This window comes from Neodiprion virginianus, chromosome 3 (genome assembly GCF_021901495.1).
Source record: "Neodiprion virginianus isolate iyNeoVirg1 chromosome 3, iyNeoVirg1.1, whole genome shotgun sequence".
Lineage (NCBI taxonomy): Eukaryota > Metazoa > Arthropoda > Insecta > Hymenoptera > Diprionidae > Neodiprion > Neodiprion virginianus.
Genome location: NC_060879.1, coordinates 13,037,755 through 13,061,437, shown reverse-complemented (window position 1 = coordinate 13,061,437; position 23,683 = coordinate 13,037,755). Strand labels below are relative to the sequence as shown.

General features: G+C 35.9%; 1 protein-coding gene across 1 annotated transcript in view; it reads right to left on the bottom strand.

Moving 5' to 3' along the window:
* LOC124300690 (glutamate receptor ionotropic, NMDA 2B) overlaps positions 1–23,683 on the bottom strand; it is a 1,918,249-nt gene that overhangs the window by 1,684,878 nt on the left and 209,688 nt on the right. The window contains exon 3 of the mRNA XM_046755014.1: positions 21,222–21,393. Within this exon, the coding sequence (XP_046610970.1) occupies positions 21,222–21,393 (172 nt within the window). The remainder of the gene's footprint in view (positions 1–21,221; positions 21,394–23,683) is intronic.

Below are 23,683 nucleotides of genomic sequence, written 5' to 3'. Positions count from 1 at the left end.
GGGATTTGACGAACCATATTTCCACTAAAGAACAAAAACTCTTTTTGTCCATTGAGCAAACAGCCTTCGTACAATTGCGTGCCTTACCACCCGTCTCGTAAATGTGTCTTGTGAATCGCGGCAAGTTCATTGCGTTCACGCTGTCAGTTCCCTCAGTTTAGGTTAGGTTTTCGAGTCCTTGTAACCTGAATTTTTGATCGTGCAGTTAGTTTGATTCAATTTCAGTTTGCTTTAAACGTGCAATTTTTGAAAGATTCTTTTTTCTTTTTTGAGTCCACATTTTTTTCTTAATCGCAGCGCGGAATCCCCCGACGGGGGCGAGCGGTACACCCCTACCAAGACTTCAAGTCGACCCCCCCACCCGTTCCCACCCGTTCCCTCCTTCGCGGCTCGGTCATGGAATCGTCGTGTACCTTTATCTTTATGTAATTCTTCAGCATAACCATCAACTAATTAAGAAATTCCGTCCTTTGCTCATTTTCAGCACGCAACCAATTGCCTAATTATACAGTTCTGTTGGTGCCAATCGCCTAATTTTATATTTTATTTGAGAAAATATTGCGTGGAACTAGTGGGGAAGACGATTCTGAGTTCATGTGATATCCGCACTTGCTTTCTAGGCCAGTCAAATAGAACTTGAAAATGGCAACACGGATTAAAAAGCCAAATTTTTTAGGACAAGTAGAGGGTCATCTGAGATGCCCAAAAACACCAAAATCCAACAAAATTTCCTTGTGCATCGGCCGCCATCTTGAAAAACAGGTAATCCTCGCTATCTCGGCTCCCATTGATCGGATTTTCGATTTTTTAAAAATTTTTTTAAAGAAAAATATTGTCTACAACTTTTATTGAAAGTATTTTTTGATAGCTGTGAATGAAACCGTTTTACGATAAAAAAAAAGTGCCATAAATTGATGTCTAAAACAAATTATTGCAGACGAAGACGATTGCAATAATTTGGATTCACTTGCAATGGAATGCAACCAAGGTTTCAGCTACGATTCACAAGCCGAAGAAGACGAAATCCGAGAAAGTCGAGAGGATGATGACGATGACGTAGACGACGTCAATATGCCTGGCCCGTCGACAAAAAAGACCAAATACGCATGATTATGCGATCAAATTTCATTCAATAAATATTTTTTAACATAAATTCATGGCACTATTTTATTCATAACCTTTTTTCCTTCCCAATTATCAAAAAATCGTTTCAATAAAAGATGTAGAAAATATTTTTCTCTGAAAAACTGAAAAATAAAGAATAAAATTGAAACAGTAGATGCCAAGATATCGACGATTATATGCAGCTATTCCGGCGCCTATTGTGTCCGTAAGCTTTACAGGTAGAATGCGGACAGAGACAATTTTGACGCTCTCTATCTCAGGTAATATTCGAGTAATCGTAAAATCGTACACAAAAATTATTCAGAATTTAGTCCTCTACAACTTTTATATGAAAAATTTATTGATAACATCGAAAGGGGGCAATATAATTGACAATAAACATTATTAGACATCAATTTATGGCACTTTTTTTACCGTAAAACGTTTTCATCCACAGCTATCAAAAAATACTTCGAATAAAGGTTTTAGACAATATTTTTCTCTAGAAAACTTTTAAAAAAATCGAAAATACGACCAATGGGAGCCGAGATACTGAGGATTACCTGTTTTTCAAAATGGCGGCCGATGTACACGGAAATTTTGTTGGATTTCGGTGTTTTTGGGCATCTCAGATGACCCTCTACTTGCCCTAACAAATTTGGCTTTTCAATCCGTTTTGTAGATATTAGCTACTTTTCGGTCTAATTTGACTGGCCCATTCGGCACGTGCAGCTAGCTATACACTCACTCAGAATCGTGTCTTTTGCTCACTAGTTGCACAATATACTATTTTAACTTCGAGTTTGGAATACATTATTCTTTTGGGAATTGCTTATTCATAATTGGTTATGAAAATAACGGGATTGACTGAAAAGTCGAAGGAAAATAAAGATTTAAGCTGAAATTAGTAAAATCACAACTAATTTGATTTTCAATTGTATGACTGTGAAGTAAATGCAGACATTATTACATATTTGCGAATCAATGAGGAAACCTTGAAATGAAAATTAGTTTCAAATTATTTTATGGATGTATAATGTACGAATAGACGGCTGAAAAAGTGAGTAAGCTTGAGGAATTCACGCTTCGACAACCAATCATTCCATTCATTTGGGGTTTGTTTTTCATAAGTATGTGATTCAAGAATTTTTTTCACTTTGAATTTTTTTTTTTTGATTTTTTCTCCCCAATTAGAATCAGTAAGTAGGTACCATCGGTATCGACAACAACGTCAACCATTTCGGTCGCTGGCATGTCTTGCTATATCCAAAGAGGACTTTGGTGACGCGCATATATGATATCTCAAAAATGGCTTAACCGATTCAGTTTAAATGTGGAGATAGTATTCTTGAATAGTTTATCTTCTTTAGCATAGTCTCTCTTTTTTTAATTATCATCTTTCTCGTTAACTATGTCAATAATTCGCAGGTTTTCAACAAAAAATAGAATTTCAATTGTAAGCGGTTACAATTTTGAGGAAACAAAAATAGCGCCGTTGAAAAAAGGATCAATTGTTTAAGAATACTATCTCCAAGCTTTCAATGAATCGATACTTATAATCAGCCGTTTCTGGAATATCGTGAACGCAACAAGACACTGTCACCGAGCGAAATGGTAGGCGTTATCGTCATTAAAGCGATGCTTTCCATTGATGGCAAAAAATATTTCATAAAGCCTCTTCTGCATATTCTTGAATAAAACAAACCCGATTCAAATTGAAACATCATCTGTCAAAATGGGAATTTTGGAAATTCATCCACTTCCTCGATCGCCTACTAGTACATAACCTGTCATAAATGGCGATGCTTCTTCTCAATTTGTGATTAAGATGAGTGCAGTACATTTTTAGGTTTGTATGGGATAATAATTATCTAAATAATGTATACTCTGAGTCCATAAAAAATACAAAAATAATATAAAATTTGAAAGCATAGTTACACGCTGAGTTTCTTCATTTGCCGATATTATAACCAGAATAGAAATTTCGAAGAAAAGTCTGTTCACACATTCGTCAGCAGAATTGTGATACGTATTATCATAAGGTGATCGAGATTCTTTATCACGTACGCAACACCCCCCCCCCCCCCCCTGTTTTCCCCGTAACGCGGAAATTTTTTTAAAGTCTAGGGCCGCCAAAATTATAACTCCGGTCCTGGACATAGAATGTGAGCTGTACGAGTTTCATATACTAGTAAATTCATTTTCAGTATAAATGAAGGAGAATTCATTCAATTAATGAACTAAAACCTATAGTATGCGTGACAATTTTAAAAACTCATCACCTTCTACTTAAATAAGTAAAGATTTTGTGAAGTCTGTTAAACTATTGCATCCCAGCGAATGATAAACGGATAAAATAAGCTGTCCAGAGAAATCGCATTCTTTGAGCTTCGCCAAACACACACTGCTAGAGATACAATATCGATGTACTATAATCTATCGGTAAGTGTGCCATTGGTAGACAAATTCTCTCTAATTAAGGTCATTCTCTTATAATTGTCAGTCCTGAAACTCTATCTTTCACACTATCGAATATCGTTCAAGTCAATTGATCCTATTTTCGTGAGATGGAGATAGTGACCCAGTAAACATTATTATGCCAAAAAATCAGTTAATTCGGCAATTTCATATTTTGTATTGAAAAGTTGTCAAAAACGCTATATTTTCGGAAATAGAACTTTAAATGCCGAAAATAGTAGTCTTATTTACTAAGTATGTATGACTTATGCGGATGATACAAAATTTAAGATAAAATGACGTACGCTAATTTAGACTATTGAAAATATCGTTCTACCTGCTGCTGAAAATTTCTTACAATATTATTTTTAACTCTACGGAGTTCAACAATATATATCTATAGTATTCGAATAATTACACTGATAAATCCTGAAAATCTATAGCTAACAACCTTACTGAGCGCGATCGATATCAAAAAACTAGAAATATCACTGGTATTGGTAAATTTACTAATTTGACTAACAAATATACAGTATACACTGTATAGGCAATACTCAAACCAAAAATTCTGGTATAGTGATAAAGTGACGAATATCACCAACGGTTCTGTCGTTTATTTCTGTTTAAAAATATTACTGAAGTCTCAAGATCTACTAACTATCCCGTATAATTTACGTTTACTGCGGTGTTTCATATCATCGGTTTGAACTCGAACAGTTGTCAACCCACACATCATTAATAATAAATAGATGATTGATGCGAATGGTTTTACTATGACAGTAATTAGTTATGGTGATTACGATAGCAAAGACTAGTGATTTGAAGAAATACAGGTACTTGCTTGAATCTGTATGCTTTGAAATTAATTATTCCATCACTAAGTATTTATTCGGCTTGTGACCCATCAACTATCAGACACGTAATCTCGACCGCTCGCTTCTACGCCGAGTTAAACTCTAATACGCTGTATTCAATTTTTTAATGTCAAATTTTACTTGTTATTTGGAAATTCGATCGACGATTCGTTCATGTTATCGATTTGCAATTCATAACGACACTCATTAAACGACATCAACGATGTTGTTAATAAAGCGTTGATAACAAGACATTTCACATTTACGTTTCATTCATTTCCGCTAACACTATGTTTAGAACACACTGCACCTCACGACACTTTCACTATCCACAACCGAGCACACGCGATTCTATTACATTCAAAAGCACTTCAGCAAATACAAGCGTACATGAAATATTGAAACGAATAAATTATCAAGCTACTTTTATGTGTTTTTTCTTTGTAGAAAAAATTCGCAATTTTTACAGTGTAAATACAGGATAGACGGATGAAAGACAGAAGACACCGCCCAATCTAGTGAATCCCGGGTGTGCCAACACGCGAAACCACCCCTAAGAGATTTCGCCAACCCTATTCAGTGCGCCGACGTCGTTTCCATGACGATCACTGAGCTATGCAACTGAAAGCTCGTATCCGAACCTCACAACACTATCTGCAGCGTACGGCTATACTACAAATCTTCATTTCTCCGTGAGACAGAATACCATCAATTGACACAATAGCCGTTATAATTAGAATGGTTTAATACTTACAACGCCATCTTGTCAAACCAGTGCGATAAAACATATTTACATGTTTAACATATTTTTAGTGAGTAGTACGGGGGAATATGACAACTTGATTACCACTCAGCTCAAGCGTTGTTCGAGGTGATTCGGGACTAATAAAGAATAATAATTGACAAATCTAACTCTGGGAAAAATTTAAATGGCGAATGTACGTTAGATGAAAAATACAACGCTCTGTTATTGATCCACTCTACGAAAATGTGCTGAATCATGGATATGCAATTTTGTTGATTTTTGAGTGGGTGAACTTATTACATACAGAGCGGAATATTTCGAAAATATCATTTGACTTGTAACACTATTTCTGAAATATGTGATTGCAGTTTTACAACACATATATTGTGTGGATTTTAGGCTCGTTATTGGAAACATAAGAGACATATTAAACATAAACTATATATTATATGACTGATTCCGTCAATTACGAGTAAGTCACCAGGTCTGAAAAATTCTATTTGGCTCCAATTTCGGTAAGTCATCGTGTATACTGAGATATGAAAATCCACTAAATTTTAGACCTCGAGGTTCTACCGTTTACGAGAAATATAATAACAAGTTTTTCACTTTTTTTCGATCACACGGCTTACATCGAATTTTCAGCACCTCTTGTCACAGGACAAAAAGTATGGACCACTATGGTTTTGTGTCAAAGGGTTTGATTTTTCAAAATTTAGAATCCGTTTTCGCATAGATCGTCAGCAACAGTGAAAAACAGTCTCTTTTGAAGTTTTTTCCAAGAATTCGGAAATAAAACAAAACTTTGATAGTTAGTTTTGATAGTGGGATGACTATGGAATCGGGCTGAGCTCAATTTGTGTGAAATTTGTATTCATCGTGATATTGATTTGGAAAAACTTGATTTGTGTCATTACTAATTACAACAAATTAATTCATAATTCTCATAGTTTTTCACTCATCGTGTCGAAAGTAAACACTAAGTTTATTGTGATTACTTTAAGCATTTGCGCAAACTGACACAAATTTTAAGCAGTACTGCACGTGAACTTACTTCTTACAGTTTTTTACTCATTGTATCGAAAGTACAGATGTAGTTTGTTGTAATTACTTTTAGCACGCAAATTTTCATGCAGAACTTAATATTCGTATCAGTTTGCTCGAACGTTAAAAGTGATGACAACAAAATGAATGTTTACTTTCGATATAATGACTGAAAAACTAAGAGAATTATCAATTAATTAGTTGTAATTAGAAATGATACGAACAGTGTTGGGCACCATTAATTATTATGTGCAATTAATTACATCTAAATTACCAATAACATTAGTAAGTAACTGTGAGAAAAAACAAAATACTAATTGCATTTTCAATTTGTAATTAGGAAAAAAATCTTACTAGTTACAATTGCAATTTGTAACAAAAAAATTTCAATAACAAGTAACGATTGTAATGAGTATCGAGTTTGCTTCTAATTGTAGATTAAAAATGTAATTAGTATTGCTTTTTCTTCTAATTACAAATGTAATTGAAATATTTTTTTCTGATTGGAAACTACAAATGTAATGAGAGTTGGTTTTTGTTCTAACAATAAGTACAAATTAAAAAAGTAAGAAGATTCGATTTTTTTTCCAATTGCAAACTACGAATATACTTAGAGTCTTTTTTTTCAATTACAACGCAAAAATAAGGAATAAGGATCGAATTTCTATGTAATGACATTTTCCAAATGCAATCGATATCATTTTTCCAAGTAATTACAATCATACTTCAGGTATGCATGGGTATTCCATGCATATCAGTAACTCGGAGTATTATTAATCTAGGCAAAAATATCTGGAATGTAAAAAAATCCGCCAAGTTATCGAAACCAATTCACAATAAAAATTCAAGAACAACTTAGATATTGCCAGTCTCTGTCGTGAAGTAATCTCTCAGCAAGTAGGTATACGTCGTGAAGTCGGACCTCGCAGTTTCGTATAGTGATGTCGAAACATCATTCCACGCCCTACGTACTTTGCGGGCACATTCACTTTATATTTTTTTATCGAAACGGTCATACTTGTTCGTGACGTGCGTGATCCCGTGTAATAATTCCGTCTCCAAGACTGTCTGTTACCATCTATCAATGGACTGAATTTTTTTTAGCAAAATGAATTGTGCATCAGGATGATTAATTGATGACAGATTGTTTAATTTCACTAACGTATCAGATTTGTTACCTTTCTTTATCACTTTTAGTTTAATTGCATATTTTATAGAATTGAGGGCTTCATGAGATTCAGTCTATTGATCAGTTAGCTTTGAAAAGTAATATTATCGTATAATTTCAATTTTGGAATGCATATGTGCACTTCAATCATTTATTCGAAATCATTTGTTGTTGATTGCAGTCCGAAAACCGTTGCGTGCGAGTGTGCGGGAGTGATGGGGTGCAGGCGCCTTCGACCACGATTTTCAGAAAATGTATTCTTCTTGTAACAAAGTTATGTTCACACTCCTTATACACCCTGGCACGGCTGGTGCCGATATAATATTCAGTCATATGAGTCATCAAATGTTTAATCATTTGTCTACAACTGAAGAAGGTTGCTGCGTCGTGGCGTCAGCGAATATTACTGTAATAATAGCCAAGCTCCAGACTCTAAGAGAAGCTCTTCGATTCCAAATATATTCACTTTTTGGACACATATTCTTTGCTATGAGATTTCTTCGACAGGGTGTGTGCTCATTACGCACGGCGAACCCATTAATTCCTCTGGATGCAATTCTTAGATTGTCCTTTATTACGTTATTATAAGCATTTTCGAACATGGTTAGTAAAAAGTTAAATATTTTTTGGCTAGCTAGCAAGGACAAGATATTGGCAGGTAAATTGGACATATTGAAGCTTTGGCTGCTTGTGCCACGTAAAATATTCAATCGAGTATACTGTTTCCGTAAAGCATCGAGTTTTTATTCTGCGTGATTAAATAAATATTATCCCGTGCCGTAAAACTATGTACAGTTTATATTCTCATGTCATTATTCCGCGAATTGATGCGATGGATTATACTCCATGATTACTCTGTCGTTTTGGCATTCGTAATTGATTTTCATCAAAAATGTGCCCGCCAAGTACGTAGGGCTTGGAATGATGTTTCGATGTCACTCCACGAAACAGCGAGGTCCGACTTCACGGCGTTTGTGATTTGGTTCCGATAACTTCGCGGATTTTTTTAGATTTCAGATGTTTTTGCCTCGATTTCATTACTTTTTGTAAGTATGCGGGAATGATACTGCTGTACCGTAGTAAACAATGAAGTAATTGTAAGGGAACCACACTCTTATACCTGTTCAGATATGTACCATTAATAATTGAGAACGTTCTGACTTATGACCATCATAAGAAAGCAAAATAGTAATACGTCTACTCCAATTTGCGCACGTTTACATAAATAATAATAATAAAGCAGTAGACTTTCGAAGACTTGTGTGGTGCACCGGATCATATTACGCGTCTGTGGACCGTGTCAAGATGTTCAATAGAAACACTCGTATTCGCATGAAGGATTGGGAAAATTGCAGGCAACCTTACCTAGATGTAGTCAGACTGAGTCTAAGCCTTAATTCACTGATCAAGTGCCGGAACGACATAATCCGTAACCACAAACGTCTATGTCAATTTTCGAACAAGTAATGAATACATTGCGAGGTGAAAACTATGAACCAAAATTCTTTTTTTTTTTACATTTTATTCAACCGCCTAGCACAACAAGTATAGCTAAAATTTGATACTCTCAGTGAATAATCCTATTTTATACAGTTTTCAATTTTCAACACTAATTTATCAATTGATAATACATGTCACAAGCTCAGACCAACGGTGCGAGATCTTTGATATAATGTATTTTTTCGGGAATTCGCGCTTTGAAAGTAAAAGATGCAGTACATGCAATTTCATGTTATGTTGTCTGAAACAACATTTATTCGAGATATTACCGATGGATTTCGGTTCCGTGACACGTTCGAGTAAATGAATCAAACGGAACGGTGAACAGCTGTGCCGCTTGATTATTCGTGAAACGTTCATGAATACCGATTTGTAATCATGTTGCCGGTGGAACATAAATTTGGAGCAAACGCTACGGACATTACGAGTAATGTAATTGTCGTTCTAAGAAAGTAAATGATGTACTTCAGCATTTATGTGAACTGCACTAAGTTTTTGTTAATACCTTTGTGATTCAATATTCTTTATTACACCACAATATTTATTCTTTTTGAAGGTAACAGATTGCTAACGCAGATGAAATTGAGATTCATTTATCTTGCGTTCACTTGTTCCTACAAAATACTCGGTCCATATCTATAAAACGTTAAGAGGTGACCCGCGATATGACAAGACATGCGAAGTTGTTTCTTTACGATTTTTAAATGCCAACCACATGTTATCAGTATAGAGGAAAATTTATGTCTTAAACTGAAAGTGATTCAAAAGTTTCAGATGGTAGTTATTTGTCCAGGGCAGCATTTTACTGCTTGTCCAGTACCTTATAGAACCATGCACAGGTACGCAAAAGTATTGTGTTGAACGTTATACGAAATTAGTGAGAATACAGAGCTTACATTGTGGGTGATGAAATGCATCGGGTGTGGAGCCCATTTTTGTTGATTATAAGCGTTACATGAGTGAAAATGGAATTCATGCTGGTAAAGTTATATTAGCCTTTAACGGCCACACGGGGTAACTAGTTACCCAAGGCTCAGAAAATGTAAAATTAGAGGTCTAAAACCTTTGAAATTGATACAAGTAACGACATCTGCCGGTAATAGACAAGTGTGATAAAAATCATTAGAAATGTTCAAGAACTCTTCAACAAACATGAAACAATCGATTATAAGTCTTAAAACACCCATATGTCTTGAACAACTAGGTTTTTCAGCGTGGGGTAATGAGTTACCCCATGTGGCCGCTAAGGATAAGTTGTCGAAATGTGCTGCGTGAAGCGCCGAAGATTGAAGCGTGTAGCGCTGAGTTCCTTGAAAACGAGCAATGTGTTGCGGTCGATACGAGAAATCTTTAGTATAATATAATACGCCATTTACAATACCTTGATGTTAACGTCAGTCTATTGAAATACTCGCCCACTTTTGCTCTTAACTTATTTGTCCAATTTCACACCAACAGGCTCCGCAGATTACATTCCTGTTCGATGGACATTTGGTAGACGCTATTTTATAATATTCTATTGCATTAAATAATTGTCATTGGTGAATGGTGTACATTAATTTCTGTTAAATATTTAGGTTGGATCATTGAAATAAATATATTCGTGAGGTTTATTATATATAACGATAACAATAATTAAATTATTTATTGATAACTGTGAAAGATTCTTAAGATACATGAGGATTACAATATGTATGTATAAGCCATAGCGAGATGCGCTCTCTCTCTATCTACATGGCTGACTCACTGTATTACGCTATACATGCGCGCACACACACACTCACATACTATACACACCTAGCGGCGCGCGCATCCTCACTCATGGATATATCTTGTTACATTTGTATGTGTGCAGTATGGCAATTACGTATAATTCAACAATTTCGACAAACAATAGTTTGCACGAAATACTGCCTTCTATGCATCGTATCTTATTTTAGGATTCACGTCTGAATCTGAGAGTCACTTGTAAGGTGAGAAATGAAATTTAAATATTCGCGGCCTTGTGAGGCAAGAAGATGTAACGCAAGAGAGAACAAAGGACGCTACGCCCAGAGGCGTAAATTACCGAGACGGTTAGTATAACCGCTCGGCCAACGAATAGTGGCGAGATCTTCGATATCGGCAAAATCTCACTCTCTTTCTTTCCGGGGATGTCAAGGAGAACAGTCGAGAAGGAAACCATAACAACTCGGAATGAAGGAAGTGAGGAAACGTAGCGGGTATACCGTGTTGGATGTCACGATCGATTTGGCCAGTCTATTATTTCGAGAATCAATTCTTCGCAATTTCACCGACCCGAGAGTCCCTGGAGTTGAAAGGAAAGAGCTAACGAGAAAACCGCGTATAAATAAGATAAGTCATAAAGAAAATTGGAATTTGATAATTTTAACATTTTTGTGCTGTGATGAACTGAACGTAGGACGGAATAACGTTTGAAAGATATATATATCTATACCTCTACGTTTATTTACGTGTTTTGTTCTCTTTTTTCTATGAATTGGCACAGTCACGGTCGAACGCGCGAGAATATTACTCATGTATGGTGTTTCTTTTTGTTAATATATAGATATATAATGGTCCTATGGAAGTTCCTCTTGAATCTTTTGGAGTTGATGAAGAATAACCAAAAGTGTTTCTCTGCAAATAGAGAAACGACAATTAAAGGTTATATTTCACTCTATTAAAATTACGTTGCCTCTTCCCTGTTTGTTTACGCGAGACTGATCGTTCGGGATACGTCTCCGATAATCCCTCATTATCGGTCACGAAAATAAGGTGACGTAGAGGGGCGCGGCCTATGTAGACTTAGCGACTGTATACTTTCGTTACATCTCCCCTCCCCCGGGTGAAAATTCATAAGATTTTCAGTCCTCGTCACCGTTTTCGAACATTAGTAATAGTTTTGTTACATGGAAAAGTCCAGTTTCTTGGTTTCGTTTTCCCGTTTTTATTTTGTACACTGAGTTGGACACCTTTTCTATTATTTTGAAAGGTCCAACTCTCAGTTCATCTAATTTTTTTCTATTTATCCTGTTGCCATTTTCTATATGTATACTAGATCCCCCGTGTTAAATTCGTGATTTTTTCGATTTTTGTTGAATATATTTCTGTTATATTCGTGTGATTTTCTTGTTCTTTCTACAGCTAATTCTCTATCCTTTACCCAAGCTTCTTTGTTGTTCCCTTTTTTTATTTCTTCAGGTAAGATGCTGGTATTTGTGCCCTCAAGTAAATATCTAGGTGTGAAGCCCGTTATCGTATGTTCTGTTTCGTTGTATTTATTTACACATTCTCTGGCAATCGTTGTCCAGGCTCTCTTTTCTCCCTTCTCGTTTATTTTACATCTCGTTTTGTTAACTAGAGTTTGGTTCAGTCTTTCGTTCAGACCATTGGAGAAGGGCGCATTGACGGCCGTAAAAATTAATCTGACGTCGTTCTCCACCAAAAATTCCTTAAATTCTTTCGCGTTAATTCCCGGATATTGGTCTGCAAGAATTGTTCCGATTCTGTCTGTTTCTAACACGGTGTTTATTAACTTGATGAATTCTACCGCGTTCTGATTTTTTGATGTTGAGATGAACGCGTATCTCGTAAAATGGTCCACCAGTAGGTGAAGGTATCTTTTCGTTGATCTTTGTCCCCCAAAGCCGCCGATGGTATCTATTGACATTATCTCGAATGGTTTTGTTACCGGCCCTAATTGTGACATCTAGTCCATACTTTCCTTGCCCTCTAGATTTATTCTTAACAATTGTTTCGCAGTTTTTACATACTTTCTTTATGTTCGCGGTCATGTTCTTAGCTGTGTAATGAGGACATATCCTATTCATCATTTGTTTAATTCCTAGATGGCACCATTCCGAGTGTATTTCTTTAATTAACTCTAGGCTTAGCTTTTCAGACAAAATTATCTTTTTTTTATTTTTGACGATTTTATAGACCAGTCCGTCTACTTCTGTGAATTTTGTTTTGGTTTTTCACAATATTTTATTCTCTTTTTGGTCTGTTTTTATCTCTGTTATTTTTATTAGATTTGTTGTTTTTAGTATTTCTTCTGTATTTTCGATTGGTTCGATGACTGGGTTTCTACTTAAACTGTCTGCTTCGACGTTATCTTTTCCTGGAATATATTTAATATCGAAGTCGTATTGTGATAAATAATACGTCATCTCACCGAGTTCCTCATCTGTCCTAGCTTTTAGGTTCATATTCTCTAAGGGTTTGTGATCGGAAAATACTGTAAACTTTTTCCCTATCAGCCACTGTTGCCAATATTTTACGGCTTCTTTTATTGCCAGGCATTCCAAATAAATTGCTCTTTTTCTTTTTTGTGAATCATTAAGTTTCTTTGAAAAATATGCCACTGGCTTTTCTTTACCATTATCTTGTATTTGTTTAAATATTGCACCGATGCCGTTTAGTGATGCATCTGTATAGATTCTTATTGGTAAATTGTTGTCAAATATTTCCAACACTGGCTGAGAACATAGTAACTTTTTTATGTCCGTGAAAGCTTTTTCGCAATTTTCCGACCATATGAATTTTTCATTTTTCCGTAATAGTTTATGTAACGGATCTAGCAGTACTGAGCTTTTCAGTATGTAATCGTGGTAGAAATTGATTTTCCCGAGAAACTGTCTAACATTCTTTTGCGTTTTCGGGGTCGGGAAATTTCGTATTGAAATCAGGTTGTGTTTCATTGGTCTTACTGTATTGTTTTCTATTATGTGTCCGAGGTACTTTACCGAGTTTGTTGCAAACGTGCATTTTTTGAATTTCAGCCTGAAGCCCTCGCTTGCTATTGCCTTTATGACTTTTTCTATGTGTTCGACGTGTTCTTTAAATGATTTTGAGAAAATTAGAATGTCGTCTATGTAATTCTCTGAAAAGTCTTTTAGATTGTATTTTCTCAGAATATTCGATAAGACTCTTTGAAAAATTGCTGGTGCTGTTTTTAAACCGAATGGGAGGCACGTCCATTGAAAGTGCCCCTCCTGTGTAACGAAGTCTGTTTTTTGTCTATCTTCGATGCGTAATGGAATTGACCAAAAGGCCGAATTGATATCTAGTGATGTGTAGAACATACAGTTTCTTGTTTTTATGATTAAATCGTCTATCAAAGGGAACGGATGAGCCTGGGGTGTGATTATTTTGTTCAATTCGCGAAAATCTATACGTAATCTCGATCGTTTATTTTCTTCTCTTTTGAATGTTAGGGTTACTGGTGCCGCAAATGGGCTGTAAGATTCTTCATTCAATTTATTTTCCAATAATTTTCCCACTTGATCCTCTATTTCTTTTTTGTCCTCCAAGGTGCATCTATATGGCCTCTTACTGCAATATTTGTCCACCAGTAAGTCTATTCGAGCTTCGTAGTCCGTAACGGTGCCTACGTCGTATTTATTTCTCGCAAATACTGTGTTGTGTTTGTCTATAAGTTTTTCGATTTCTATTTTTTGTGTGCCCTCTAAGTGACTTAGCGTGATATTAAACTCGTTTTCATCTACGTGTTTGTTGAAGTTAACTCTGATTTCTTCTGTCTTGTTATTTTTGTTCAGTGTGTTTGTTTTTTCTCTTAGGTCTCCCTCTGTTTTGTCTATCTTTATTTCTTTTTTCCGCGATATTTGTAGATTTTCGTCTTGAATTAGTTCGAATTTCTTTATCATATCAAGACCAATAAGGAAATCTTCAAAATCGTCTCTTTCTACAATAAATACGTCTACGTATTCTTCTCTTTCGAAAATTTTTACCTTTATGGTTACTAGACCTTTTGTTTGCGTCACACCATTGACTGTTTTTAAGAATATTTTATTCGCATCTTCTGTTTTTTCTTTTATTTTGATTAATTTTGAGTTTATCAGAGAGACTTGAGAACCTGGGTCATATGTTCCGTTTACGTCGAACTTCCCTTCTACAAATAACATTCTTACTTTAATCAATGGTGTGATTATTCGTTTTTTTGTTCTGCATTCAAATTTACCTCTATCACCGAATTGCTTCCGATTGTTCTAGTTTCATTTCCATTTTTCCTTTTAAACCAGCAAGAATCCTCGGGATGGTATCTACTACCCTTGTTTAGTTTTTCGCAATTCTTGCATGGTTTTTTTTCTTCAAAAGATTTTTTTTTATTGTCCTGTCTTTCCTCTTCTTTCTTGAAAAAACTGTTCTTACTCACCAAGCTCTCGCATTTTCTAAGCTCGTGGAGTAGTTTGGTCGCATCCTCGCAGTTTTCCCTGTCTATCTTATTCCTAATAAATTCGGGCAATCCTGCTGCTACAAGCATCACCAGCGTCCTCTCGCCCATATCGCTGTACATGTCTCGTAGCAGTTTTTCTTTCTTCATGGCGTATTCCATTAGTGAGCCTTCTCTATATCTGTATGATATGGCGTAAACGCCGGTGCTCCATCCTTTGTCCGCGAATGATTCCAGGAATTTTTCCTTCCATTTAGTCCATTCAGCTTCTATCGTCAACGTCGTTAATGTTGCCGAGTGCCAATCCAAGCATGGCTTGTCCAAAAATAGCCGCAGCATTTCGATTTTTGTGTTATCCTTGTCGATTTCGAATCTCTCACACTCCTTTTCGAACGTTTCGAGCCATTGTTTCGCATTTGTGTGTTTACACACAAATTTTTCGACCATAAATCTCTCTGCTACGTTTTTCAGATTCAGTCGATCTTCCTTCTTCTGTGTGGGCACAAGTGTTGTTGTTTCCACTATCCGTTCTAGGTATGTGTCGTTGAATAGGATATTATCGTCTTCGTCGAAGTAAGCCTCTTCCATCTCTTCTGTGCATCCGATCCACACCGTTCTTTCTTGACCTCTTTGATTGAGGCTTTTTTTCACCCTTTTATAAATCTCTGTTTTTATTAGTTTATCGTGGACACTCGCAAACTTTTCAGCATCTGGCAATGCGTATTTTTCCTTGTTCTGCGTTGTGATGGAGTTTATCACAATTATGCTTGTTTTTTTGTCATTGGGTGATGCCACATATTTAAATGTGAATCCCAATTTTTTTGCCATTTTGACCAAAACTGTCGTTTTATAATGGTCCTGTGGAAGTTCCTCTGGATTCTTTCGGAGTTGATAAAGAATAACCCAAAAGTGTTTCTCTGCAAATAGAGTGTAGAAACTCCCTTATTTATTAGTTAACAAATTATAATGACGTTACATAATGTACATAGGAATAATATTAACGATAACCTCACCTGCAAATAGAGAAACGACAATTAAGGTTATATTTCACTCTATTAAAATTACGTTGTCTCTTCCCTGTTTGTTTACGCGAGACTGATCGTTCGGGATACGTCTCCGATAATCCCTCATTATCGGTCACGAAAATGAGGTGACGTAGAGGGGGGCTCGACCTATTTAGACTTAGCGACTGTATACTTTCGTTATATATAAATATATATATATATATATATATATATATATATATATATATATATATATATATATATATATATATATATATAATATCCTATACACATTGTAAATTCAATATTTGCGAGCGGTTTTTTCTCTGAGGTTCATACCTCAAAGATTTTCCTCTCTGAGCCATAATAAAACATAGAACTGATGGCTCAAAATACGTATTTATTTCATCTTATTCCTACCCCCTAGATCCTTGTTTTATAGAGTTGGAAATCGTGACCAAATTAAAAAATACGCGGTCTCTTTTTTGTTAAAGAGGACGCGCCCCACGAAACGAAGGTCGAAGATCGATAGTCGAAGGTCGAACGTCAAAAATTGAAGCTCGAAGATCGAAGGGTGAAGGGTCGAATAGGGGGAGGGTGGGCGGGGCGAGTAAGGGAGGGAGGGTTAAAGGAATCTGTGAAGATATGAGGGCATATATATGTGGGTTCGACGTTGAATCTATCAAGGTATAAGGGTACATACGTGGGTTCGAGGTTACATCTGTCAAAGCATACTAGCATATAAATGGGTTCAAGGTTGAATCTGTCAAGATCTCTGCGCATATACGTGGGTTCGAGGTTAAATCTGTCAAGATCTGCAGCAGCGGCAGCGGGATATCCTAGGGGCAGGCGGGGTGAGAGGAATAGTGAAGGGATGGGCGGGTGGTCGATGGAAAAGCTGGATTCTTGACATCGCGGTGACGGCGGCAGCGGCGAGATATCTTTATAATATAGAGATATATATATGTACCGGAACAATCTCTTGAAACTTGAAAATCAACTGCGCTTGCGCGAGTTTAATCGGTTGTTCGTGCAGGCTGGTACCCTCGAGTTTCAGCTGTCAAACTGTGTTTCTGGCGGCAATGCAGTTGATATGAATTTCAGAGATTAGAATCTTATATAATTGTGGTAGTGACTCGAAAAGGTTTGGGAAGCATTTGCCATCAGGTCGGACAGTTGATTATTCCAGGAACGATCAGCATTCAATGCTTATACTCTTTGAAAATTCGTTTCATTCGATTGAAATAAGAAATCTGTTTAAATGTTGGGTGCTTGTAAGAAACGAAACAGGTAGGTGGGAGCAGTTGATTCAATCATTTTTATTATATCTGTTAGAATGGTTGGGAAAAAACGAGACTCCAATAATTCTATTGGTATATTTATTATATAGAAATACGTTAAGTTAATATTCGAATATTTGGGACAACACCTGACATTCGTGGCGCTTTGTCTGCGATCTTGTTTTCGACTCTCTTCGACTCTGTGTACAGAAAAACAACACTCTTGCTTCTCACACACTCACTCGGTATTAGAATACATACGTGTAGGTCAGATTCGGTTTCCTCAATGTCAGTATACATTACAGAGTGTACATATATGTGTGTACAATATAAATGTATAGTACATACATCAACAATATCATACATTAGAAATAACAATAAAAAATTTTTCTACTGACAGGAAATACAGCCAAAATAATTACATCTCTGTTAGTTACTGATATCTGCTCCTCCTATCCAATTCATCACACGAACAGAAATTATCAGCGATTTTGTTGGTTGGCGAAAGAAGTTGTAGGTATTAGGGTTTCTTTCAATTTCAAATCGGGTGAAACATATCTTCTAAGTACCTTTCTTGTTCTCTCGTAATTTCAGGAGGTAATATTACATTTTCTGAGTTTTGAAAAATAGAGACATTAAACCGATCATTCAAGAAAATTGAATATTTCACTATTTGTAACACAATCGTGAACCCCTTTTTTCCCGAATTTAATTCAACAAGGTGGTCTAGTGGAGTAAGGCTCCGGTCAAGCATCTCTAGATACCAGGTTCGATTCCTGGCTCCGTCGTTAATTTTTCGAAATCACCAATTTTTTAAATTTATATCTCCCAACAATGAATTTTCTCGTAACTAATGATACTGCACATCCGCATATCATTTATTTGACGGCTTTGACCATCCTGCGTGTGCTTCCCATCGGAAGCGTAAGATTCCAACATGTAAACATTCATCTACATACATTCTTACATCAGGTGCTCAAGAGACGAAAACTTTCTATTAATTCAACAAGATTTAATAATAATTTATAGTCAATGTATTCGTTCCGATCAATAAATTAATGTGATTTTCACTTTGTGCTACTAGATAACTTCTGTGTTGCAGGTTCCATTTCCAACACCCAGAAGAGATTTTTTTCTGTTGCAGACAGTGCTAACATGAAATGCAGAAATAATTACAAGAAATAGAGATTCCCAAACTTTTAGTCTCAGAGTAGGACCCCTTTAAGAATGTAAATTTGAATCTGGTTTCAAGCTTCCGATAAGTTTCTGGATAACTCTCTGATCCAGATTAATAATAAAAAAGTTAGTGAGCAAGTAAATTCTATTGTAGAACATGTGATTATTTGCATGGCGACGTCTACTACTAAAGTGAATGCATTCTTTAGAATTTGCTGGAATTGAACGAGACTCGAGCACATTTGATGGCGGCAACTAACTACTCAGATGACACCGTCAACTAAAATTAACTTTAAAGACATTTCCAACTGAAGTTATCTAACCTTGGTAGTTTTGGATTGGTTCAGTTTGCCTAGTAATATTTATCCCTAGAATCTAATACATGATTTAAAACACTATTCATAATTCAATGCAAAAAAGAGTAAAAGTAAGATTGAAAATAAAATATCAAAATGAAATGGTATCAAATTTGAAAAATAATGCTGGCCAATAATACTATTTGGATTACAATAGTATACGGAGTGATTCCTCAGTAAAGCGAATTAGCAGCATCGGTTAAATAACAATTTTTTTTATTTTTTGTTACTGAGTTTATTTGTTTATTTCTTGTTCATCAGTACTAATTACAGCCTTTCGGAGCACTGCTCTGTAACAAATCTACTTCCGAGATTACTTCTACTGGGTTTCAACAATCCATTTATTCTTAATTTCATGTAAATAAAGAATCTTTTTACAATAAACATAATTTTTACTCACCCGCTTTAGTTTGTCCAGGCTCACAATTGTTAATTACGTTCCACATCTAACTTCCAAGGTATTACCGAACGATACTATTCTTCTTAAACAATTTACGCTAATCAAAAATTAATAATAAGATAATCTCTATCCGCTACTTTACGCGCGAGAGATTCACAGCACTGCCACATTTTGTATATGTTGTCTACTTGCTTCGCAGTCAAAAATATCACTGCGGGAAGATTTCGCCGACCAATGAGATTGAATTATTTGGCGCATGCGCAGTTGATTTCTAAGTTTCAAGAGATTATCCCGGTATATTAGGATGTGTCGACAAAATAAAACAACTTGTCTTCCTTCTTTGAAACAGGTTCAGAAGTTTCATTCTGGCATCAAAATACGCATGTTAGAATTTGAGCTCTTGATATCAGCATTGAGAGATTGCTACTGTTACGTTCTGGGACGAACGTCGAGAGAAATCCTTTATTCACGGCGTGGTTTTCAGCCTGTCTCGATCTGGAACTTTGTCGTGGATCTTGCCAGCTATCACTATGCGTGATTTGAATAAATCGATCGACACACACTTTAGTTTAAAATACACAATTATTATTAATAATATGGTCTTTACATTGATTTTCGAAATACGGTTTTTCGATTATTATTCACTTGGTCAGCGTACTAAAGTTCGGAGCTTTTGAATATGAGTGCTCAATGGCAGAATGGTCTATGACGTTTTTTGATTTCGAGGTGTGCAATGGTTTTGAACTCTAAATCGGTTCTGTTTCTTTTGATGTCTGAAGTGATTCTAATTTGCAGCTGTCTGGTTCGAAAAGGATCTTGAATAGTGGGAGATCTGGAAGAGACTCCAGATTGGTTTTTGGGTACGTCAGTGCAAGATGATTGGTCTTGAAGAGGGCAATCGGTGCAATGCTGACAAGATAGTTAGTTGCAAGAATGCATATTTGAATTCTAAGAATAATACTTTGTGAACTGCTCGTCTTGCCTTTTCTCACGTTCCTTAAGTTTGGTCAGTGAGAGTTCGTGAACCTGAGTTCGGTGAATTTCGATTGTAGACCCATATGGTCTATGTGTGAGTTGAAATTGAAGATGTAAAGTAAAGAAATAAAAATGATACATGAACGATTGTCGGTGCGAGATCATTGCACACCAAGATGGTATCAAAATCTAAATCTATATGGATCTCAAAGGCTATGGTATGAGCACGTGTGCTCTCTTATGGTAATTGCACGTCGGTAGGTTACGGTACAGAGAGGGTACAGCCATAATTATCGGCTGGAATATAACACTACTGCGCTGTTTTATTTTCCATAAGAATAACACGGAAAAAACCGATTTTGCTCCTTTTGATTTTTATCACTAGCTAACGATGCATCGTACGAAAATTCACACACATTTTTGTAGGGAATTGAACACTTTACAAAACAGGACTCATTATTTTATGATAAATATACTGTTTCAAAACTTATTTAAGGTGCGAAACAATTTTGCTCTTCTTGGTTTCGCAAAATGATTACTGATCTTGCAAAGGTAGAGTTGGACTTCTAGCTAATTCTCCTGTAATCGGTGAAACTTTAAAAGATTTCGTCATCTCAGATTTGTTTCACTATTGTAGTTCAAATTTCATTAAAATACCAGCAACTTATAATACATCCTAATATCGCAAACACTGAATTCATTCATACAAGATGCAACCGTCAGTCACAACTATAGTGTGAAAACTCCCACGTTCCTAAGCGTTTCATGAGCTTAGAAGGTAACATAGCATTCACAAAGTTTCGTGTGTAAATCTAGCATGCATTTTTTATCCGAGTAATTCACGCAAAGAATAGGAAAAAGGTAAGTTTTACTACACGGTTCCTGTATGAAGTCTGTGAGTGTTCTTAGACAAACAGGGATAAATTCTTATTGTTCTATCATTACAATGGTGTTTGACTTACCTATTGGACTCGGTGTCAGTGGCTTCATCGCAATCCTGACACGAATGTCATATCGTTGGAACAGCCCCAGTTTCGGTCCTCTTGTACTTCTTTGCAGTGAAGTTAAGGCTGACGTTATCGCTCTGGTGTATTCTCTTGTCCCAAAAGATTTATAAGGGACAATCATCCCCACCTAAAAAAATTCGGCCGTTTCTTTAAAATGGACAGAGCTAATTGTTTGCTGTACTGTCAACAATCGCGAGTAAAGTTTAGCTAGTCACCTGGTATTGTGATTTGACTATCATAAAATGCTCGCGAAAGCTTTCATTAGTGCATTAGTCCATTCAGTCAAGTTCAGAAGAAATAAACATTAATTCTGCATGAACTTTACTTGCCGATGGCAGCTTATTAGAATATTTTGAATCGAATGTAAGATGTTAATGTATTGTTACAAAGGGTGAAATCACCCGTCTTACCCCCTTTTAATGATCTAGTAGTCATCATAGATAAAAGAAGTTTATAAACCTCTTATGTATTTAAAAATTTAAACTAGAAACACGTTCCCTGCCATTAAAGCTTTTTCTCAGCATTTTATTGACGCCTTTGATTTTGTCTCGTTAATTGAACTCACGAATCCTTATTTTATTTCCGTAACGTCTAAGAACGTTACAGTATGTATTCTTTCTTTATATCTATTTTAGATTTTATTTGAACTATTCATCAATTTTTGTCAGCCATTTCGGTCTGATTTTCAATTTTCGTTCTTGTTTTTCATTGGAGAGCAACAGAGTAAGCACTCTAATAAGTTTTATCGCAATTTGACACGTTGTTTTACCTGATCTTCAGAATATTGTACGAACAATTATTCAACTTTTTATCGGAAACGCCTTTGCACAATTATATGCGGCAAAGTATCTAGTGAATTGTCGGCGCAATTCTAGGCACAAGAATATGTGGGGTCACGTTAACTAACCTTAAAAAATGTCAATCATGACAGTGCTCAGTTTTCAACAGACATCCTTTAAAAAACAAAGAAAAACATCGGAAAATAGTAATCAACACTTGTGTAATACAACAAAGACCGACGAGATATGATATGATCTACTAATGTTTTCCTCTATTGAACAGAATAAAAGGGAAATGAAAATTTAATCTTCATGGAAATTATTTTACGCACTAAATCTCTCACCTGCAATTTGATACACTTCAAACCCTGCGACTCACACCACCGTACTACTACTATCAAAATTTGCAGAAGTGAATCGCTGCAAAGTGCCCTCTAATCAACATTTCCTAGCAGAATAATTGCTAGCAAATAACTTCAAATGAGTTATCTCCGAAACGAACCTGACATTTTAAGGAACTTTTGCAGCAGTGCGCATACACTTTCATCGCAGAAGAATGAACATTTTTTCAGGACATATCACCATAATCTAAATTTTACAGAATACAATTTCTGATCACATGTTTTTCAGTCATTATAAAGACGAAAAACTTGATATTATTGAAATTTCACCGAACTTCAACCTTCAATAACATTTTAGTTGATATAAAAAAATTAAATGTGCTATAAAAAATATTGAAAGCATTGGCTCATCGCAGGCCTGGTCTTAGAATGTTAAAAATAGAAAATACAATTTTAGAGAATTTTTTGATAATTTAGAAAAAGGCATTTTCATAATTATGTCACGGGATAGAGGGGTTTGTATTAACGAGCGGGTATCAATACGTCTCTGTACCCACCCAAGATGTTGTTTTGAGTTTCTTTGTCCCCACCGTTCTCGTCAATGCCCTTGGCTTGGGAAAAAAAGGGTGCAGTAATAAATGAGACGGAGAAGATTTAATTGAATACGTAGATGATTTATCAGACTATTGAGAAGTGTAAATGTGTAAACGAAGTGGATTTTGGAATAGATAAAATTGGGATTTGAAATGAGAAAATGAGTTTGTTGGACGTAGGAATAGAAAATGAGAAATAAACGTTGGAGTTGAAGTGTGTTTGAGACAGAAAATGGGGCTACAGGAAAGGTGTGAGTATTCGGGATATTGGGAAATAGAATTAGCTGAATGAGGTGATAATAAGTGGAATCAGGCCAGATGGGAATAGGAGGACAGGAAAGAGACTACAAGATTACCATACGAATTGTGGGAGAATTAGGGAGCAGCGAAAAGATGGGGAAATCGTGTGGCGACAGGCGAGTCGTAACACGCTCCCCTTTTAAAGAAACATTCATCAAGGTATAGCAAGCGAATGTTTAGAATAAAGAGAAGAAGGGGATCGGATGACTGGAAGGAATCCACTTCCTTGTTGGAGACTCCATCACATAATGTAAGAATTCGTCTTGACTTCGTGAATTATGTAGGAAAAGTTTGGAAATGTAGATCAAAATAAAAACATAAATTTTTTTTTGTCCACGTTTCGACCACAGTGCGGGCCCTCCTCAGGACTTATTGTTTATTACCATCTGCATATCGAGAAAAAT